The 22841-nt window shown below is 44.5% G+C and overlaps 1 protein-coding gene across 1 annotated transcript in view; it reads left to right on the forward strand.

Moving 5' to 3' along the window:
- The first annotated feature begins 8340 nt into the window (after positions 1 to 8340).
- LOC115180341 (transcription factor E2F7) overlaps positions 8341 to 22841 on the forward strand; it is a 47802-nt gene continuing 33301 nt past the window's right edge. Inside the window, exons 1-4 of the mRNA XM_029742357.1 lie at positions 8341 to 8566; positions 9172 to 9264; positions 17661 to 17951; positions 18374 to 18533. Coding sequence (XP_029598217.1) covers positions 9172 to 9264; positions 17661 to 17951; positions 18374 to 18533 — 544 coding nt within the window. The 5' untranslated portion in view covers positions 8341 to 8566. The remainder of the gene's footprint in view (positions 8567 to 9171; positions 9265 to 17660; positions 17952 to 18373; positions 18534 to 22841) is intronic.

Genomic DNA, 22841 nt, shown 5'->3' on the forward strand with positions numbered 1-22841 from the left:
TGAACATTTTAACATCTTGACCATGTTCTGTTATAATATCCACCCGGCACAGCCAGAAGAGGACTGGCCACCCCTCATAGCCTGGTTCCTCTCTAGGTTTCTTCCTAGGTTTTTGGCCTTTCTAGGGAGTTTTTCCTAGGGAGTTTTTCCTAGCCACCGTGCCTCTTTCACATGCATTGCTTGCTGTTTGGGGTTTTAGGCTGGGTTTCTGTACAGCACTTTGAGATTTCAGCTGATATACGAAGGGCTATATAAATAAATTTGATTTGATTTGATTTGATTTGATTCTTCGGCTGTCCCCATAGGAGAACCCTTTATATAACATTTTTTGGTTGCAGGTAGAACCCTTTGGGTTCCATGTAGAACCCTTTCTACAGAGGGTTCTACATGGAACCCAAAAGGGTTCTACCTGGAACCAACAATAGTTATCCTATGGGGACAGCCGAAGAACCCTTTTAGAACCCTTTTTTCTAATACAGAAGAAACAGTCCACCATAGGAATTAATGGAATTCTACAGTTGTTCATTTAAATGTTTCAAGGACAAAATTACATGCATTTAAGTATTTTTTAGTAACATTAGTACTTTCAAAAAAATGTACTTTAAGGAAAATGTTTATATAGACAGTATATATTTGAATGTTTAGCTCACATAATATAATTTAAAAGAATGCATGAAGGTGTCTGTAATATAATAAAAGTGGTAAAAACAAATGTAGATATTAATAAATGCATTTTTATAGCTTCCAATGGTGGGGGAGTTCCAAGATGGAGGCATGGGGGCTTCAAAACAGCACCCCCTGGGACTCATCTAGTGTACATAGAAACCATTTGTATTAATCAATCAAAGATTGTTTAACTAACCTTATCTCAGATAACTAATAATGATGGCTATTTCAACTGCACACAACAGCATATCACACTAGTCCATTACACAACTTCATCTCAAGTGGAGTAGCAGATCTGTGTGTGGACTCCAACAAGTGTAGCAATATGTTGAGCTGTGTACACATTATGCTGTTGGCTAACCTTAGCATATAACCTGCTACACAAGTTATTTGCTAAGATTAGCCAACAGCATAATGTGTACACAGCTCAACATACTGCTACACTTGTTAGAGTCCACACACAGATCTGCTACTCCACTTGAGATGGTTTGCAATGAACCACTATTCATAAAACGTCTTGGAGTAAGAGTGCTGATCTATCATCAGTTTTACCTTGAGATCATAATTAATAAGATTATAAACAGGGAGAGGCTGATCCTGGGTCAGCACAACTCTCTGAGAAGCGTAATTAATACAGTCCTACAGCTTTGATAGGATCTAAATCTCAGTCAATTCCTCTTTCATTTGAAAAGGACAAATGGTAACACTTCATTCATTTTATGCTTACAGTCTGATAACTCCTTAAAATAAATCCTGCTCCCTATGGGGTCATAAAAATTATTCATACCTCATATTTGGTAACACTTCACGAAGTGGCAGGTAGCCTAGTGGTTAGGGTATTGGGCCACTAACTGAAAGGTTGCTAGATCGAATCCTTCAGCTGACAAGATAAAAATCTCTTGTTGTTCTTCCACTGGACAAGGCAGTTAACCCACTGTTCCTAGGCTGTCATTGCAAATAAGAATTTATTCTTAACTGACTTGCCTAGTAAAATAATGATAATGTTGAGCAGCTGCCTGACAACATCCATCAAATATATTCTACAGTATATGAAGCATATTCAACCATCTTTTTATTTAAATTCGATTGGATTTGATATACTTTTCTGCTGGATGCATGCCGTTGGTACTCCTAACATTCGATACAGGCCAAATCTAGGTCTCAAATGTTATAACTTCAAAATCCTATTGCCACCATTGGTTGGTTGATTGAGGGGGAGAGAGAGAGAGAAAGAGAAGAGGGGGGAGTGGGTAAGAGAGGGAGAGAGAAAGAGAGGAGGAGAGAGGGAGAGAGAATGAGAGGGAGGGAGTGAGAGGGGGAGAGAAAGAGAGGAGGAGGGAGTAAGAGAGGGGGAGAGAAAGAGAGGAGGAGGAGAGAGGGAGAGAGAAAGAGAGGGAGGGAGTAAGTTAGGGAGAGAGAAAGAGAGGGAGGGAGTGAGAGAGGGAGGGAGAGAGAGAAAGAGAGGAGGGAGTAAGAGAGGGGGAGAGAAAGAGAGGAGGAGGGAGGAGAGAGGGAGAGAGAAAGAGAGGAGGGAGGGAGTTAGAGAGAGAAAGAGAGGGAGGGAGGGAGGGAGGGAGGGAGGGAGGGAGGGAGGGAGGGAGGGAGGGAGGGAGGGAGGGAGGGAGGGAGAAAGAGAGGAGGAGGGAGTAAGAGGGGGGAGAGAAAGAGAGGAGGAGGAGAGAGGGAGAGAGATCGAGAGGAGGGAGGGAGTTAGAGAGAGAGAAAGAAAGGGAGGGAGTGAGTGAGAGAGGGAGAGAGAGAGAAAGAGAGGAGGAGGGGTAAGAGAGGGGGAGAGAAAGAGAAGAGGAGTGAGTAAGAGTGGGGGAGAGAAAGAGAAGAGGAGTGAGTAAGAGTGGGGGAGAGAAAGAGAGGAGGAGTGAGTAAGAGTGGGGGAGAGAAAGAGAGGAGGAGGGAGGGAGGGAGTAAGAGATGGGGAGAGAAAGAGAAGAGGAGTGAATAAGAGTGGGGGAGAGAAAGAGAAGAGGAGTGAGTAAGAGAGGGGGGAAGAAAGAGAGGAGGAGGGAGTAAGAGATGGGGAGAGAAAGAGAAGAGGAGTGAATAAGAGAGGGGGAGAGAAAGTGATGGAATGTAGTTGAGAGGATATCAAAACACCATCACACCAGCCCTTAAGAGCTATATTGATCTCTTGTGTGGTGAGAAAGTGCTAGTGAGAGAGGCAAACGATTAAGTGTGCCATTCATCATCAGTGGGCTGGGACTACCAAGACTCTGATCAAACGGGGTCCCAAGGGCACTCCTTCACCTCAGCACTTTGTCGCCCACACTAGGGTTGCAACCCAAATGGTACCCTATTCCGTATATAGTGCAACTACTTTTGACCAGGGCTCATAGGACTAAAGTAGTGCACTATGTAGGGAAAAGAGTTCCATTTGGGACACGCACTAGGTGTCCTCAAACAAATGGGACCAACTCGCCCAACTCTCAATAGTATGAACAGTGAAATACGGCTTGGCTCCTCACCTAAGCTCAATGATTAAATCAATGGAGTATTTGCGGCGGTGTATAACCCTAACGATCTGTGCTCTGACAGAGTAGCTGTGTTAGAGGGAGACAGGTTTCCTACGTAAGCCAGGAGCATAAATTGACTGGATAGGGTCCTAGCGCCAGCCCCAGTGATTAAAGACGTCCCCCTTTACAGTGTGTGTGCCAGAGCCTGGTCAAAAGTAGTGCACTACAAAGAGAATAGGGTGCCATTTGGGACTCAACCTATATAATGTGCAGCCTGCGTAGCATCTGTTGGATTACAACTGAGAAGCGTTCACCTGAGGTTCGCCAAAATGTCCAAGTAACGTTGATAGGGACTGAAGTGCCTAAATGGATTTATGCAGGTTTCTATTAAAGGCTCGGAAAAACAGGTGGTTGATTTTATTAGCTCATCAATTTGGCAATATTGTTGCAATTGGACAAATTGAAAAGACATCAATGATTTGATTTGGTTAAGAATTCTAATGATGAACTGAGTGTCATAAAACCCCTCAAATAATGATAAGAAAGAGACGTTGGTCATTTCCAACGAACTAGTCAACAACACATTGGTTGTGGTTCTTGGACTTTGTAAGAGAAAGGCTGACAGGGTGATTTTTATCTGTGTTGTTCAAATGGTGGACCGAATGGCTGGTACTGATATAGTGAAACAGATGGAATGCTGGCTCAAGGCATCTATCTCTGTCAGGTTGTTTGTCCACTCGCAGGTTGAAGGTGACCTGGATCGTGTTCATAACGCCACACAATGGAAAAAGAAAATGACCGTTTCTTAAATCCAGGTTGTCCCTCCCTGTTTCAGTTCATTTTCTTATGTATGGTGCCTAAAGAACATGACTCAGGTCTTTAAATCTGAGGTAGGAGGGATTATTCACCACATGCCTTGGGGTCACCCCACCTAGTACCCTACACCAAGATAAGAAAACAGGGAGTGAAGTCTGCTCCGGGGTGAAGTTTCCTGTAGGTACAGATCCACCTCATCTATTGTTTTATCTGTCGTCATGGGAGATTTTATTTTAACCATAACATCTCTGCTTGTTTCCCCCAAACCTAACCTTAACCATTAGTAAGGAAAATGCTAAACTGACCCAAAATCAGTGTCTAGGAATGTTACCTTGCGCCCATCTGTGGATGACCTTTTGACCTGTCGGGAGTAATGTACACTGCTATGCCATTAGCTGGCCAGTGGGTGGTGATCTTCCCTCAACCACAGATACAGAGAAGTCAGCCAACCGTGTAGATTATAAACCCAAACAGAAGTCCAGTGGAGCATCTGTCAGGAAGATGGGCAAGTCTCAGCTTGTCCCTGGCAACAAGATCCTGTTGGGGGGTTATGTGTGAGGGCAATAGACAGCTCCCCAAACAACAGTGCTTGACTGACTGAGGAGCCACTTTATTCCCTACATCAGGGATGGGCAACTCCAGTCCTCGATGGCCTGATTGGTGTTACACTTTTGCCCCATCCTCAGCCAACACACCGGACTCCAATAATCAACTAATCTTGAACTTCAGTTTAGAATGCAATTAGTTTAATCAGCTGTGTTTGCTAGGGATGGGGAAAATGTGTGACACCATTCCAAGGACTGGAGTTGCCCTCCCTGATATAGGGAATAGGGTGCTATTTGGGAAGCATACCCTGGAAATGCCTTGATGCCTTAGGAGGAGTACAAGAAACCTGAGGTTGTCACATGACAAAAGGTAATAGATGAAAGTGGAACCAGAACAACAACAGGGTTGTGTTCATTGGGGCAGGCAACGTTATAAAACGTTTTGCAACGGAAAATAAAAATGAACGTTTCTTACTGGACAGTCCATTTCCTTCAGTTTGATCCTAATCTGCTGATAATGCTGTTTCTCAACAGGCCTATGATGATCTCCCATTCAAAAGCTGTCCAGAGAGCCCACTGACCAAACACTTTTAGCGTCATGCTAATGCACGGAATCATGAAATGCCATCCCTTCAGTTAAGATCGATCTGTGTCCCAGGCCGCTGGGCTTTTAGCAGTTCACTAACAATGTTATAAATGGAGATGGTGAACTCAAGCTTGCTGTTTATTATGAGTTACTGTGATTAGATGTGGTGAATCTATTCCCTGTTCACATCAGACAGGTACTTTTTCTGAATCACTCTGATGCATGTGAAGGTTTGTGTTTACCAACTAAACAGCTATTCAGGGAGTATACAGTTTTTAATATCAACCCCAAGCCAAAGTTTCTATCAACCAATGCATTTTATAATACACACACACATACACGTACACACACACACACACACACATACACACACACACACACACACAAAGGTATAATATTTAAGACTGTTGGACAAGACATATGCGACTGTATATTGGTGGTTAAGAGGTAATCATTCACAGAGCCAATGGCAGATGGAACACTTGTTTGTCTCTCAAGCATGCTGTGTTTAGCAGACAGCTGTTGTGGTCCATGAAACCCCTTCTCTATGTTTGTTCCATCTGTGTTGCCATGGACACATGAAAACCAACGTTGTCACCAGGGGACAGCTAAGCCATAGTCCAGGGTACTCCAACTCTGGGCTTGGAGAGCTACTGGGTGTGCAGGCTGTCCTTCCAGCCCTGCAGTAGAACACCTGATTCAGCTAATTATGGTCCCGATTGACGACTTTGATAAGTTGCCTTGGTCATGTCAGTCAACATCAACCCAGAGTTAAGAACACTCAGGAATACATAAAAAATTCACCATTCCTCGTCTCCTTGAGAGGGAAGCACAGATCTATAAGTGATAGGATTGGTGTACAAGGTTACCACTCAATTACTTTCACCAATCCAACCACCAATTTACATCTGTGAAGGTAGGAGGCAGACAGGATTATTTCTGGAGTATTCCAACAGGGCCCAAGCCAGAGGTGCTACAACATTCATATTCCTGTCTTTGTGTGTTGGAGGAAGTGTCTGAATGCAACTCCCTCCTGTATAAGACCTATAGTGCTATCATACAGGGCAGATGAAGCTGCAAGCTGAATGAATGTCTAGCTGGGCACCCCAACGTTGCCACAATGATAGTTAGCAGGGAAATAAAATCACCTTTTCTGATTCCATTTAAATCCTAGTGCTGTGCCCAGAGAAAATGACAGTCTGCAGTCCAAATGGCACCCTTGCAGCCCAAATGACACCCTATTCCCATGGCCCCTGGGGTCCTGGGGTCCTGCCACGGTACTCTGCCATTCTGCCAGGCTTCTCCTCTATGCTCAGGACTTCATTTCTATCATGGGCATGGTGCTCCTGTAATAGGAGGCTACTACTGGGTTTCCATACCAATGGTATGCAAACTGGATAGTAGCATCCTATTATAGCAGCACAATGCCCATTGTGCTGTGGTTTATTAGGAATATTTCCCACCTATACCGGAATAACGTAAAAAAGCTGACGAGCAGAGATGCATAGTAACAGCAGTCCAGATACGAAACGTTACAGTAAAGTTTATATTTTTTTAAATGGAGCCCATCCAAAATGTCAGCAGTTGGAAGACATTTTGAGTCGTTTAAAGGACTGCAAATATTGGCTAACGCTCCTCAGACTAATACACATTGATTTTCCACAATTCCCAGGGACCTGTTAAGGAAATGTCAGGGTGGCATTCTGAGGCAATTAGATTGGGAGGCTGGATGCAGCCGGAAGTGCAACTGCTCACTATTCCACCGTGTTAATGCCTTTGGAGTTCAATCTGAATGTTATTTTAGAATGTATCAAAGATGCTAGATCAATTTGTGGCTTCTAATATTGGTGCAGAGGGGAAATCTGATGTGACATTTAATGGATAACATTTATGAGCATCTGAATGATCTATACCCAAAGAGGTGGGCAATAACTCTTGTTGCCAGTAAACAAACTCTCTCCCTAAGTAAGCTTCATATAATAAGATGAAAGTAATGATGACTTCACAGAGGACATTGAATATGAGGCTTCACACAAAGTAATCCTACGGTTTTTCTTTTAAACAAAAGGCAATGTCACAACACTGCCTTGGTGAGACAGACAGACACACTTGTGACTACTAAGAATGGGCTATCTACTGTAATGGATCCAGTGACAGAGCTTCACAGAGAGAGAGAACAACAGTCAGGTTTCAAATCCACATTGTTGTTGAAAGCATATTGCCATCCATCCTGTTCATGTAGAGAATGCAACACTGCACATTTGACATATTAGTGCTTCAGCAGACACTCTTATCCAGAGTGACTTACAGTTAGTGCATTCATCTTAAGATAGCTAGGTGGGACAACCACATATCACAGTCATAGTAAGTACACTTTCCCTCAGTAAAGTAGCTATAAGCAAAGCCAGAGCTAGAAGGGGGGGTTCAAGAGCAAGTGGGGGGGGGGGGGGGGGTTCAAGAGCAAGTTTTTCTTCAGGAAAGTTTTTTGGGGGGGCGGGGGTGATGTGAGGGATTATTTAAAATACTCTTTGAAGAGGCAGGGTTTCAGGTGCTTTGGGAAGGTGCTATCTCTCTGAAAGCAGAGATATAGCATAGGCAACCAGGACCAATCAATAGCCAATTGTTCTCCATTGCTAATTTTGCAGTTTACGTTTACAATTCAATAATTGCTAATATATTAAATATGCCTATCTGAAAAACATTTAGTTTTTTGCAAATAAATCAAGAATATGAAATCTATATTATTTTTGTAAACCTACATTTTTCTAAGTAAACTGTCTTGAAATATTGGGCGGGGATGATGTGATAACCCGCTCGAGGGAGAGGGAAAGCCTGAGGGCGGGACCCTGGGTATTGGGCTCCTCACGTTACAACTTTTCGCGCGGTGTCACAGGTAGAGTGAGCGCCACCCACTTCTGTCCCATCTGTTTCCCTGAGCCACGCAAGCTAATTAGAGGGAACCGCAGTGTGTCCGTAGTCGATACATGCAACAACAACTCCTCTATGATTAAGGTTATTAATAGGGTTTCTAAGTGCGCGGCTATGCCACTCAAACACCATGAACAGCAGCAGTCAAACTGAACAGCACGACTCCCAGTGAAGACCGCGCGGACTGCCCCGCCAATAAATCTTTAGAGGCGTGGTTGTTGCCCCTTGCCTATTGGATAAATCAATTGTACGCGTCACAAGATCAGGATGCTGATTGGCTCGACTGAGTGAAACGCATGAGAGCGCCAGAAAAAAATGCTTTAGCGGGTGTTTTTGGTTGCAGCTATTCCTGTTCAGTAATGCAATTCCAACACAAGTAGCGGGACAGGAGAAGCTTTACAGCTGGATATTAGAAGAAAGCCCGCTTATTTAAGAAATGAAAATTATGTTGATTTGAGTTAAACAACGTACCACCAATAAGTCTGTGCAATTGCAGATACTGTACGTTGGTATTGACAACTTTATATTCTTACGTTACGTAGGAAACGCTGAAGAAGGTGAGTAAATAATAATCACTAACGTTAGCTAGCCTAACTACAGTAAGTTAGATGACAGCCAGCAGGTAAATCATGTAGCTAGGTATTTATGTATTAAGTAAATAGACAAATATGTTTTGTTTATTGATTAACAGTGTATATATACTTTTTGTCTTGCAACCTGTTAGCTTTTAGCTAGCTAAGTGTCACGTTGAATGGATCAGTATTAATACTCAATTTGCCCAAAGAAAATTCTTCCCAAGATTGCATCCTTTTTTTGCAAAGTGTTTCCTTTGTTTACTATAGCTACAATTTAGCTATTTATTGTGTTGCCATCAGGACTTTTACAGTAGCAATATTCAGTATTGAACGTGTCAGAGTTAGATGCGATAGTAGATAGCTAGGTAGTTAGCTAGCCAGAGTCATCAGCTAACGTTAGGTGGGCTAAGGTCTTTGCGCCAAAATCTTCTGACCACTGGTATCTTTTGGCCCTGTAATAGATCGATCTATTTGCTGCATTTGGCTATAGCAAAGTAGTGACTGAAATATGACTGTATGAAACTAAATAATGACCTTTCTGCACAGTTCAGAGACAAATGAATATGATATGGCTAATTGTTTTTCAGATGGAAGTTGAATGTCTAGCTTTGAGAGATCTCACAAGTCCAAAAAAGAGCAAAGTAGACATGGAGGAAGTTGGAGGCAGAAATGATCAGAAGGTATGTTTTGATTCCAAGTCAAATGAACCCTTCAATTCCTTATTATTTATTATTCCTTATTGAAGAGACACTCAGAAACAATCTTCAGAGTCAATTCCTCCCTTCGTGAATTTGTAGCACTGTTATATGACCTGCCTGGAGTGTATTGAAATAAAATTCTTTCTCACATGAACTAAATCCATCAATCAAATTGATTTATAAAGCCCTTTTTTTTACATCAGCCGATGTCACAAAGTGCTGTACAGAAACCCAGCCTAAAACCCCAAACAGCAAGGAATGCAAATGTAGAAGCACGGTGGCTAGGAAAAACTCCCTAGGCCAGAACCTAGGAAGAAACCTAGAGATGAACCAGGCTCTGAGGGATGGCCAGTCCTCTGCTGGCTGTGCCAGGTGGAGATTATAACAGAACATGGCCAAGATGTTCATAGATGACCAGCAGGGTCAGATAATAATATTCACAGTGGTTGTAGAGGGTGCAACAGGTCAGCACCTCAGGAGTAAATGTCAGTTGGCTTTTCATAGCCAATCATTCAGAGTTAGAGACAGCAGGTGCGGTAAGCTGAGTCCAAAACAGCAGGTCTGGGACAAGGTAGCACGTCCAGTGAACAGGTCTGGGTTCCATAGCCGCAGGCAGAACAGTTGAAACTGGAGCAGCAGCATGGCCAGGTGGACTGGGGACAGCAAGGAGTCATCAGGCCAGGTAGTCCTGAGGCATGGTCCTAGGGCTCAGGTCCTCCGAGAGAAGAGAGAGAGAGAGACAGAATTAGAGGGAGCATACTTAAATTCACACAGGACACCAGATAAGACATGAAAACTCCAGATATAACAGACTGACCCTAGCCCCCCGACACAAACTATTGCAGCAGAAATACTGGAGGCTGAGACAGGAGGGGTCGGGAGACACTGTGGCCCTGTCCGACGATACTCCCGGACAGGGCCAAACAGGCAGGATATAACCCCACCCACTTTGCCAAGGCACAGCCCCCACACCACTAGAGGGATATCTTCAACCTACTACCCTGAGACAAGGCCGAGTATAGCCCACGAAGCTCTCCCCCACGGCACGAACCCGAGGGGGGCGCCAACCCGGACAGGAAGATCACGTCAGTGACTCAAGTGACGCACCCTTCCTAGGGACGGCATGGAAGAGCACCAATAAGCCAGTGACTCAGCCCCCGTAATAGGGTTAAAGGCAGAGAATCACAGTGGAGAGAGGGGAACCGGCCAGGCAGAGACACCAAGGGCGGTTCATCGCTCCAGAGCCTTTCCGTTCACCTTCACACCCCTGGGCCAGACTACACTCAATAATAGGACCTACTGAACAGATGAGTCTTCAATAAAGACTTAAAGGTCGAGACTGAGTCTGTGTCTCTCACATGGATAGGCAGACCATTCCATAAAAATGAAGCTCTATAGGAGAAAGCCCTGCCTCCAGCTGTTTGCTTAGAAATTCTAGGGACAGTAAGGAGGCCTGCTTCTTGTGACCGTAGCGTACGTGTAGGTATGTACGGCAGGACCACATCGGAAAGATAGGTAGGAGCAAGCCCATGTAATGCTTTGTAGGTTAGCAGTAAAACCTTGAAATCAGCCCGAGCCTTAACAGGAAGCCAGTGTAGAGAGGCTAGCACTGGAGTAATATGATAAAAAAAATGTGGTTCTAGTCAAGATTCTAGCAGCCATGTTTAGCACTAACTGAAGTTTATGTAGTGCTTTATCCAGGTAGCTGGAAAGTAGAGCATTGCAGTAGTCTTAATCTAGAAGTGACAAAAGCATGGATACATTTTTCTGCATCGTTTTTGGACAGGAAGTTTCTGATTTTTGCAATGTTACGTAGATGGAAGAAAGCTGTCCTTGAAATATTCTTGATATGTTCGTCAAAATAGAGATCAGGGTCCAGGTTAACACTGAGGTCCTTCACAGTTTTATTTGAGATGACTGTACAACCATCAAGATTAATTGTCAGATCCAACATAAGATCTATTTGTTAATTGGGACCTAGAACTAGCATCTCTGTTTTGTCCGAGTTTAAAAGTAAAACATTTGCCACCATCCACTTCCTTATGTCTGAAACACAGGCTTCCACTGAGGGCAATTTTGGGGCTTCACCATGTTTCATCGAAATGTACAGCTGTGTGTCGTCCGCATAGCAGTGAACGTTAACATTATGTTTTCCAAATGACATCACCAAGAGGTAAAATATATAGTGAACCTTGAGGAACACCGAAATTTACAGTTGATTTGTCAGAAGACAAACCATCCACATTAGAGGTTGACCGATTTATGATTTTCCAACGCCGATACCGATTATTGGAGGACCAAAAAAGCAGATACCGATTAATCTGCCAATTTTATATATATATTTATATATTGTAATAATGACAATTGCAACAATACTGAATGAACAATGAACACTTTTATTTTAACTTAATATAATACATCAATAAAATCAATTTAGTCTCAAATAAATAATGAAACATGTTCAATTTAGTTTAAATAATGCAAAAACAAAGTGTTGGAGAAGAAAGTAAAAGTGCAATATGTGCCATGTAAGAAAGCTAACGTTTAAGTTCCTTGCTCAGAACATGGGAACATATGAAAGCTGGTGGTTCCTTTTAACATGAGTCTTCAATATTCCCAGGTAAGAAGTTTTAGGTTGTAGTTATTATAGGACTATTTCTCTCTATACCATTTGTATTTCATATATCTTTGACTATTGGATGTTCTAATAGGTACTTTAGTATTGCCAGCCTAATCTCGGGAGTTGATAGGCTTGAAGTCATTAACAGAAGAGCTGCTGGCAAACGCAGGAAAGTGCTGTTTGAATGAATGCTTACGACCGTGCTGCTGCCTACCACCGCTCAGACAGACTACCACCGCTCAGACAGACTACCACCGCTCAGACAGACTGCTCTATCAAATCATAGACTTAATTATAATATAATAACACAGGTCATTAATATGGACAAATACGGAAACTATCATTTCGAAAACAAAACGTTTATTCTTTCAGTGAAATACGGAACCGTTCCGTATTTTATCTAACAGGTGGCATCCATAAGTCTAAATATTACTGTTACATTGCACATGTTATGTCATAATTATGTACAATTCTGGCAAATTAGTTCGCAACGAGCAAGGCGGACCAAACTGTTGCATATACCCTGACTGCGTGCAATGAACGCAAGAGAACTGACACAATTTCCCTTGTTAATATTGCCTGCTAACATGAATGTATTTTAACTAAATATGCAGGTTTAAAAATATATACTTCTGTGTATTGATTTTAAGAAAGGCATTGATGTTTATGGTTAGTCACATCCGCGCAATGTGCTTTTGTTAAATCATCCCCCGTTTGGCGAAGTTGGCTGTCTTTGTTAGGAAGAAATGGTCTTCACACTGTTCGCAACGAGCCAGGCGGCCCAAACTGCTGCATATAACATTACCCTGACTCAGTTGCACAGAACACAAGAGAAGTGACACGATTTCCCTAGTTAAAAGAAATTCATGTTAGCAGGCAATATTAACTAAATATGCAGGTTTAAAAATATATACTTGTGTATTGATTTTAAGAAAGGCGTTGATGTTTATGGTTAGGTACACATTGGTGCAACAACAGTGCTTTTTTCGCGAATGCGCTTGTTAAATCACCCGTTTGGCGTAGTAGGCTGTGATTCAATGATAAATGAACAGGCATCGCATCGATTATATGCAACGCAGGACAAGCTAGATAAACTAGTAATAGCGTCAACCATGTGTAGTTAACTAGTGATTATGTTAAGATTGATTGATTGTTTTTTATAAGATAAGCTTAATGCTAGCTAGCACCTTACCTTGGCTCCTTGCTGCACTCGCATAACAGGTAGTCAGCCTGCCACGCAGTCTCCTCGTGGAGTGCAATGTAATCGGCCAAAATCGGTGCCGAAAAATGCCGATACTGATTGTTATGAAAACTTGAAATCGGCCCTAATTAATCGGCCGACCTCTTATCCACATAGGCAAACTGATATCTTTCCAACAAATAAGATCTAAACCAGGCCAGAACATGTCCTTGTAGACCAATTTGGGTTTCCAAATCTCCAAAAGAATGGTGATCGATGGTATCAAAAGCAGCACTAAGGTCTAGGAGCACGAGGACAGATGCAGAGCCTTGGTCTGACGCCATTAAAAGGTCATTTACCACCTTCACGAGTGCAGTCTCAGTGCTATGATGGGGTATGAATCAGACTGAAGCGTTTCGTATACATTGTCTTCAGGAAGGCAGTGAGTTGCTGCGCAACAGCTTCTTAAACATTTTTTCGGAGGAATGGGAGATTCGATATAAGCTGATTTTTTTTTGATTTTTTTTCCCGGGTCAAGGTTCGGCTTTTTCAAGAGAGGCTTTATTACTGCCACTTTTAGGGAGTTTGGTACACATCCAGTGGATAGGGAGCCGTTTATTATGTTCAACATAGGAGGGCCAAGCACAGGAAGCAGCTCTTTCAGTAGTTTAGTTGGAATAGGGTCCAGTATGCAGCTTGAAGGTTTAGCGGCTCAGACTATTTTCATCAATGTGTCAAGAGATATAGTATCAAAAAACTTGAGTGTCTCCCTTGATCCTATGTCTTGGCAGTGTTGCGCAGACTCAGGACAACTGAGCTTTGGAGAAATACGCTGATTTAAAGAGGAGTCCATAATTTGCTTTCTAATGATCATTATCTTTTTGTCGAAGAAGTTAATGAAATTATCACTCCTGAAGTGAAAGCCATCCTCTCTTGGGGAATGCTGCTTTTTAGTTAGCTTTGCGACAGTATTAAAAAAATACATTTTGGATTGTTCTTCTCCTCAATTAAGTTGGAAAGATGCGATGAACGAGCAGCAGTGAGGGCTCTTCGATACTGCTCGGTACTGTTTTTCCAAGCTAGTCGGAAGACTTCCAGTTTGGTGTAGCACCATTTCCATTCCAATTTTCTGGAAGCTTGCTTCAGGGCTCAGGTATTTTCAGTATACCAGGGAGCTAGTTTCTTATGACAAATGTTTTTTGTTTTTAGGGGTGCGACTGCATCTAGGGTATTACGCAAGATTACATTTAGACCCTCAGTTAAGTGGTTAACCGATTTTTATACTCTGACGTCCTTGGGTAGGTGGAGGGAGTCTGGAAGGGCATCTAGGAATCTTTGAGTTGTCTGAGAATTTATAGCAGGGCTTTTGATGATCCTTGGTTGGGGTCTGAGCAGATTATTTGTTACGATTGCAAACGGAATCAAATGGTGGTCCGATAGTCCAAGATTATGAGGAAAAACATTAAGATCCACAATATTTATTCCACGGGACAAAACTAGGTTCAGAGTATGACTGTGGCAGTGAGTAGGTCCAGAGACATGTTGGACAAAACCAATTGAGTTGATGATGGCTCCGAAAGCCTTTTGGAGTGGGTCTGTGGACTTTTCCATGCGAATATTAAAGGCACCAAAAATTTGAATATCATCTGCCGTGATTACAAGGTCCGATAGGAACAGTAAGGAACGCTGTATATGGCCCAGGAGGCCTATAAACAGTAGCTGTAAAAAGTGATTGAGTAGGCTGCATAGATTTCATGACTAGAAGCTCAAAGGATGAAAACTCAGTCATTATTTTTTTTTGTGAATTGAAATTTGCTATCGTAAATGTTAGCAACACCTCCGCCTTTGCAGGATGCGCAGGGATATGGTTACTAGTGTAACCAGGAGGTGAGGCCTCATTTAACACAGTAAATTCATCAGGCTTAAGCCATGTTTCAGTCAGGCCAATCACATCAAGATTATGATCAGTGATTAGTTCATTGACTGTAACTGCCTTGGAAGTGAGGGATCTAACATTAAGTAGCCCTATTTTGAGATGTGAGATATCAAAATCTCTTTCAATAATGACAGGAACGGAGGAGGTCTTTATTCTAGTGAGATTACTAAGGCGAACAACGCCATGTTTAGTTTTGCCCAACCTAGATCAAGGCACAGACACAGTCTCAGTGGGCATAGCTGAGCTGACTACGCTGACTGTGCTAGTGGCAGACTCCACTAAGCTGGCAGGCTGGCTAACAGCCTGCTGCCTGGCCTGCACCCCATTTCATTGTGGAGCTACAGGAGTTAGAGCCCTGTCTATGTTCATAGATGAGATGAGAGCACCCCTCCAGCTAGGATGGAGTCCATCACTCCTTACCAGGCCAGGCTTGGTCCTGTTTGTGGGTGAGTCCCAGAAAGAGGGCCAATTATCTACAAATTCTATCTTTTGGGAGGGGAAGAAAACAGTTTTCAACCAGCGATTGAGTTGTGAGAATGCTGTAGAGCTCATCCCTCCCCCTAACTGGGAGGAGGCCAGAGACTGCTGTAGAGCTCATCACTCCCCCTAACTGGGAGGAGGCCAGAGACTCTGCTGTAGAGCTCATCACTCCCCCTAACTGGGAGGAGGCCAGAGACTCTGCTATAGAGCTCATCACTCCCCCTAACTGGGAGGAGGCCAGAGACTCTGCTGTAGAGCTCATCACTCCCCCTAACTGGGAGGAGGCCAGAGACTCTGCTGTAGAGCTCATCACTCCCCCTAACGGGGAGGAGGCCAGAGACTCTCTGCTGTAGAGCTCATCACTCCCCCTAACTGGGAGGTGACCAGAGACTCTCTGCTGTAGAGCTCATCCCTCCCCCTAACTGGGAGGAGGCAGAGACTCTCTGCTGTAGAGCTCATCACTCCCCCTAACTGGGAGGAGGCCAGAGACTCTCTGCTGTAGAGCTCATCACTCCCCCTAACTGGGAGGGGGCCAGAGACTCTCTGCTGTAGAGCTCATCACTCCCTCTAACTGGGAGGAGGCCAGAGACTCTGCTGTAGAGCTCATCACTCCCCCTAACTGGGAGGAGGCCAGAGACTCTCTGCTGTAGAGCTCATCACTCCCCCTAACTGGGAGGGGGCCAGATACTCTCTGCTGTAGAGCTCATCACTCCCCCTAACTGGGAGGGGGCCAGAGACTCTCTGCTGTAGAGCTCATCCCTCCTCCTAACTGGGAGGAGGCCAGAGACTCTGCTGTAGAGCTCATCACTCCCCCTAACTGGGAGGAGGCCAGAGACTCTCTGCTGTAGAGCTCATCACTCCCCCTAACTGGGAGGAGGCCAGAGACTCTGCTGTAGAGCTCATCCCTCCCCCTAACTGGGAGGAGGCCAGAGACTCTCTGCTGTAGAGCTCATCACTCCCCCTAACTGGGAGGAGGCCAGAGACTCTCTGCTGTAGAGCTCATCACTCCCCCTAACTGGGAGGAGGCCAGAGACTCTCTGCTGTAGAGCTCATCACTCCCCCTAACTGGGAGGGGGCCAGAGACTCTCTGCTGTAGAGCTCATCACTCCCCCTAACTGGGAGGGGGCCAGAGACTCTCTGCTGTAGAGCTCATCACTCCCCCTAACTGGGAGGGGGCCAGAGACTCTCTGCTGTAGAGCTCATCACTCCCCCTAACTGGGAGGAGGCCAGAGACAATTACTCGATGCTGACACATCTTTCTAGCTGATTTACACGCTGAAGCTATGCTGCGCTTGGTGACCTCTGACTGTTTCATCCTAACATCGTTGGTGCCGACCTGGATAACAATATCTCTATACTCTCTACACTCGCCAGTTTTAGCTTTAGCCAGCACCGTCTTCAGATTAGCCTTAACGTCGGTAGCCCTGCCCCCTGGTAAACAGTGTATGATCGCTGGAAGTCTAATACTACAGACAATTGAGTTGCCATTGACTAGGGTGTTCAATCTGTCAGAGCTAATGATGGAAGGCTTCAGCGTCTCAGACCCCGTAACGGGTTGAGGAGAGACCAGAGAAGACTCGGACTCCGACTCGTTGCTTAATGGGGAGAACCGGTTGAAAGTTTCTGTCTGCTGAATGAGCGACACCGGTTGAGCATTCCTACAGCATTTCCTTCCAGAAGCCATGAGAAAATTGTTCGGCTGCGGGGACTGTGCGAGGGGATTTATTACTATCTGTACTTACTGGTGACAGACACTTTCATCCTTTCCAACACTTAAATTACCCTTGCCCAACGATTGCGTCTGAAGCTGGGCTTGCAGCACGACTATCCTCACCATAAGGCGATTGTTGTCCTGTATATTATGAGTACAGTGACTGCAATTAGAAGGCATCATGTTAATGTTACTACTTAGCTTCGGCTGGTGGAGGTCCTGTAGAACCATGTCCAGATAAAGCGTCCAGGGTGGAAAAAGTTGAATGAAAATGTCGAGCAAGGGGGCGGGAATATGCGTGTGTGTGTGTGTTATAAACGGTAATAAAAAAGTAAAAACTGTAGATAGTAAAAACGTTATTTAAATTAAGTAGATCTGCCTACAAATGCACCACATTTCATATCACTCCACCCCACTTCATCAAAGTTCATAACATTGTGCTCCTTCACAGGAGAACAGATGTGTAGAGCGAAGAAGAACCACCCCTCACAAGATGGACACCACTGCCACCATGCTGCTGTATGGCAGTAAGCCTCCCACCCCGGAACACCTCCATAGCACCCCTGTTAAGCCTTCTGAGCGGGGGGCACCTCCCCATGCGGACCCCTGGACCCCCACTGCCAACCTCAGGATGCTCATCAGTGCTGCCAGCCCTGACATCCGCGACAGAGAGATGAAGAAGGTGCTGTTTAGGCCCATTGAGAATGAGAGAGCAGTGGAGGAGGTGGATGGCCCGTGCCAGGTACCCTTTGACCACTCACCGACTGCACCCCAAATGGCACCCTGTTCCCTTTATAGTGCACCACTTTTAACCATGGCCTACAGGGCTCTGGTCAACACTAGTCACCTGTATAGGGAATAGGATGCCATTTGGGACACTGTCACTGACCTCCTATACTGAATTGATGGTGATGGGCAAGCATTTAGTATTGTGTTATGGGTAATTTGTATGGATTGAGATTAGCAAAGGTTATGCCAGAAACTGCTGGTAGGATATGTTATCTTGAATATACAGTGACATTGTCATCATACTGTTGGATTTTATTATCATCTTCCAACTAATGGATTTATAGATGCTGAAATCTTAAAAGTATCATGCTGTAGTAAATTCTTACAATTCTAGACTCAATTACTTTCTTGACAATGCTTTGTCTCTCTGATCAGTTTGATGTGGTGGACGAGGAGGAGGAAGAGGGGGAAAGGAAGCCCAGCAGGAAGCAGAAGAGCCTGGGCCTGCTGTGCCAGAAGTTCCTGGCCCTGTATCCGGACTATCCAACCTCTGACACCATCAGTATCTCATTGGATGAGGTGTCTACCAGCCTGGGTAAGAGCCAATGAATCCAGAGAGGGAGATTACAGCTACACCTGGGCCATGTTCATCAGGGCAAGCGATGTAAAATGTTTCAACAGTCCCTCCCTGTTTCAGTCCGTCAATAATAAATGCCATTTGGCAGACGCTTTTATCCGAAGCAACTTAGTCATGCATGCTGACATTATACATATGGGCAGTACCGAGAATCCATCCCACTACCCTTGTGTTATAAGCATCATGCTCTCTCAACTCAGCTACAAATGACCCGCTGTCTTCCGTTTTATGACTAATGAACACGACCCGGCTCAGGGAGGCTGCCATAATTGGTAACCGCACCGAAAGGAAGACAATAATGGAAATAGCTCATAAAACGGAAATTACATTAGCTATGTGAAATATCACGCACTATTGAATTTTGGAAACGGTTGCTATGGATACCTTCACACAGAGCCCTCGTATCCCACTGTATCTTCCAGAATAGCACCAGGTTGTAGTATAAACCACTGTACCTTCCAGAATAGCACCAGGTTGTAGTATAAACCACTGCACCTTCCAGAATAGCACCAGGTTGTAGTATAAACCACTGTACCTTCCAGAATAGCACCAGGTTGTAGTATAAACCACTGCACCTTCCAGAATAGCACCAGGTTGTAGTATAAACCACTGCACCTTCCAGAATAGCACCAGGTTGTAGTATAAACCACTGCACCTTCCAGAATAGCACCAGGTTGTAGTATAAACCACTGTACCTTCCAGAATAGCACCAGGTTGTAGTCTAAACCACTGTACCTTCCAGAATAGCACCAGGTTGTAGTATAAACCACTGTTACCTTCCAGAATAGCACCAGGTTGTAGTATAAACCACTGTACCTTCCAGAATAGCACCAGGTTGTAGTATAAACCACTGTACCTTCCAGAATAGCACCAGGTTGTAGTATAAACCACTGCACCTTCCAGAATAGCACCAGGTTGTAGTATAAACCACTGCACCTTCCAGAATAGCACCAGGTTGTAGTATAAACCACTGCACCTTCCAGAATAGCACCAGGTTGTAGTATAAACCACTGCACCTTCCAGAATAGCACCAGGTTGTAGTATAAACCACTGCACCTTCCAGAATAGCACCAGGTTGTAGTATCAACCACTGCACCTTCCAGAATAGCACCAGGTTGTAGTATCAACCACTGCACCTTCCAGAATAGCACCAGGTTGTAGTATCAACCACTGCACCTTCCAGAATAGCACCAGGTTGTAGTATCAACCACTGCACCTTCCAGAATAGCACCAGGTTGTAGTATCAACCACTGCACCTTCCAGAATAGCACCAGGTTGTAGTATAAACCACTGCACCTTCCAGAATAGCACCAGGTTGTAGTATAAACCACTGCACCTTCCAGAATAGCACCAGGTTGTAGTATCAACCACTGCACCTTCCAGAATAGCACCAGGTTGTAGTATAAACCACTGCACCTTCCAGAATAGCACCAGGTTGTAGTATAAACCACTGCACCTTCCAGAATAGCACCAGGTTGTAGTATAAACCACTGCACCTTCCAGAATAGCACCAGGTTGTAGTATAAACCACTGCACCTTCCAGAATAGCACCAGGTTGTAGTATAAACCACTGCACCTTCCAGAATAGCACCAGGTTGTAGTATAAACCACTGCACCTTCCAGAATAGCACCAGGTTGTAGTATAAACCACTGCACCTTCCAGAATAGCACCAGGTTGTAGTATAAACCACTGCACCTTCCAGAATAGCACCAGGTTGTAGTATAAACCACTGCACCTTCCAGAATAGCACCAGGTTGTAGTATAAACCACTGCACCTTCCAGAATAGCACCAGGTTGTAGTATAAACCACTGCACCTTCCAGAATAGCACCAGGTTGTAGTATAAACCACTGCACCTTCCAGAATAGCACCAGGTTGTAGTATAAACCACTGCACCTTCCAGAATAGCACCAGGTTGTAGTATCAACCACTGCACCTTCCAGAATAGCACCAGGTTGTAGTATAAACCACTGCACCTTCCAGAATAGCACCAGGTTGTAGTATAAACCACTGCACCTTCCAGAATAGCACCAGGTTGTAGTATAAACCACTGCACCTTCCAGAATAGCACCAGGTTGTAGTATAAACCACTGCACCTTCCAGAATAGCACCAGGTTGTAGTATAAACCACTGCACCTTCCAGAATAGCACCAGGTTGTAGTATCAACCACTGCACCTTCCAGAATAGCACCAGGTTGTAGTATCAACCACTGCACCTTCCAGAATAGCACCAGGTTGTAGTATCAACCACTGCACCTTCCAGAATAGCACCAGGTTGTAGTATCAACCACTGCACCTTCCAGAATAGCACCAGGTTGTAGTATCAACCACTGCACCTTCCAGAATAGCACCAGGTTGTAGTATCACCACTGCACCTTCCAGAATAGCACCAGGTTGTAGTATCAACCACTGCACCTTCCAGAATAGCACCAGGTTGTAGTATCAACCACTGCACCTTCCAGAATAGCACCAGGTTGTAGTATCAACCACTGCACCTTCCAGAATAGCACCAGGTTGTAGTATAAACCACTGCACCTTCCAGAATAGCACCAGGTTGTAGTATCAACCACTGCACCTTCAGAATAGCACCAGGTTGTAGTATCAACCACTGCACCTTCCAGAATAGCACCAGGTTGTAGTATCAACCACTGCACCTTCCAGAATAGCACCAGGTTGTAGTATCAACCACTGCACCTTCCAGAATAGCACCAGGTTGTAGTATCACCACTGCACCTTCCAGAATAGCACCAGGTTGTAGTATCAACCACTGCACCTTCCAGAATAGCACCAGGTTGTAGTATCAACCACTGCACCTTCCAGAATAGCACCAGGTTGTAGTATCAACCACTGCACCTTCCAGAATAGCACCAGGTTGTAGTATCAACCACTGCACCTGCCAGAATAGCACCAGGTTGTAGTAATCAACCACTGCACCTTCCAGAATAGCACCAGGTTGTAGTATAAACCACTGCACCTTCCAGAATAGCACCAGGTTGTAGTATAAACCACTGCACCTTCCAGAATAGCACCAGGTTGTAGTATAAACCACTGCACCTTCCATAATAGCACCAGGTTGTAGTATAAACCACTGCACCTTCCAGAATAGCACCAGGTTGTAGTATCAACCACTGCACCTTCCAGAATAGCACCAGGTTGTAGTATCACCATTGCACCTTCCAGAATAGCACCAGGTTGTAGTATAAACCACTGCACCTTCCAGAATAGCACCAGGTTGTAGTATCAACCACTGCACCTTCCAGAATAGCACCAGGTTGTAGTATCAACCACTGCACCTTCCAGAATAGCACCAGGTTGTAGTATCAACCACTGCACCTTCCAGAATAGCACCAGGTTGTAGTATCAACCACTGCACCTTCCAGAATAGCACCAGGTTGTAGTATCAACCACTGCACCTTCCAGAATAGCACCAGGTTGTAGTATCAACCACTGCACCTTCCAGAATAGCACCAGGTTGTAGTATAAACCACTGCACCTTCCAGAATAGCACCAGGTTGTAGTATAAACCACTGCACCTTCCAGAATAGCACCAGGTTGTAGTATAAACCACTGCACCTTCCAGAATAGCACCAGGTTGTAGTATAAACCACTGCACCTTCCAGAATAGCACCAGGTTGTAGTGTAAACCACTGCACCTTCCAGAATAGCACCAGGTTGTAGTATCAACCACTGCACCTTCCAGAATAGCACCAGGTTGTAGTATCAACCACTGCACCTTCCAGAATAGCACCAGGTTGTAGTATCAACCACTGCACCTTCCAGAATAGCACCAGGTTGTAGTATCAACCACTGCACCTTCCAGAATAGCACCAGGTTGTAGTATCAACCACTGCACCTTCCAGAATAGCACCAGGTTGTAGTATCAACCACTGCACCTTCCAGAATAGCACCAGGTTGTAGTATAAACCACTGCACCTTCCAGAATAGCACCAGGTTGTAGTATAAACCACTGCACCTTCCAGAATAGCACCAGGTTGTAGTATAAACCACTGCACCTTCCAGAATAGCACCAGGTTGTAGTATAAACCACTGCACCTTCCAGAATAGCACCAGGTTGTAGTATAAACCACTGCACCTTCCAGAATAGCACCAGGTTGTAGTATAAACCACTGCACCTTCCAGAATAGCACCAGGTTGTAGTATAAACCACTGCACCTTCCAGAATAGCACCAGGTTGTAGTATAACCACTGCACCTTCCAGAATAGCACCAGGTTGTAGTATAAACCACTGCACCTTCCAGAATAGCA

The sequence above is a fragment of the Salmo trutta genome, chromosome 40 (assembly GCF_901001165.1).
Source record: "Salmo trutta chromosome 40, fSalTru1.1, whole genome shotgun sequence".
Classification (NCBI taxonomy): Eukaryota; Metazoa; Chordata; class Actinopteri; order Salmoniformes; family Salmonidae; genus Salmo; species Salmo trutta.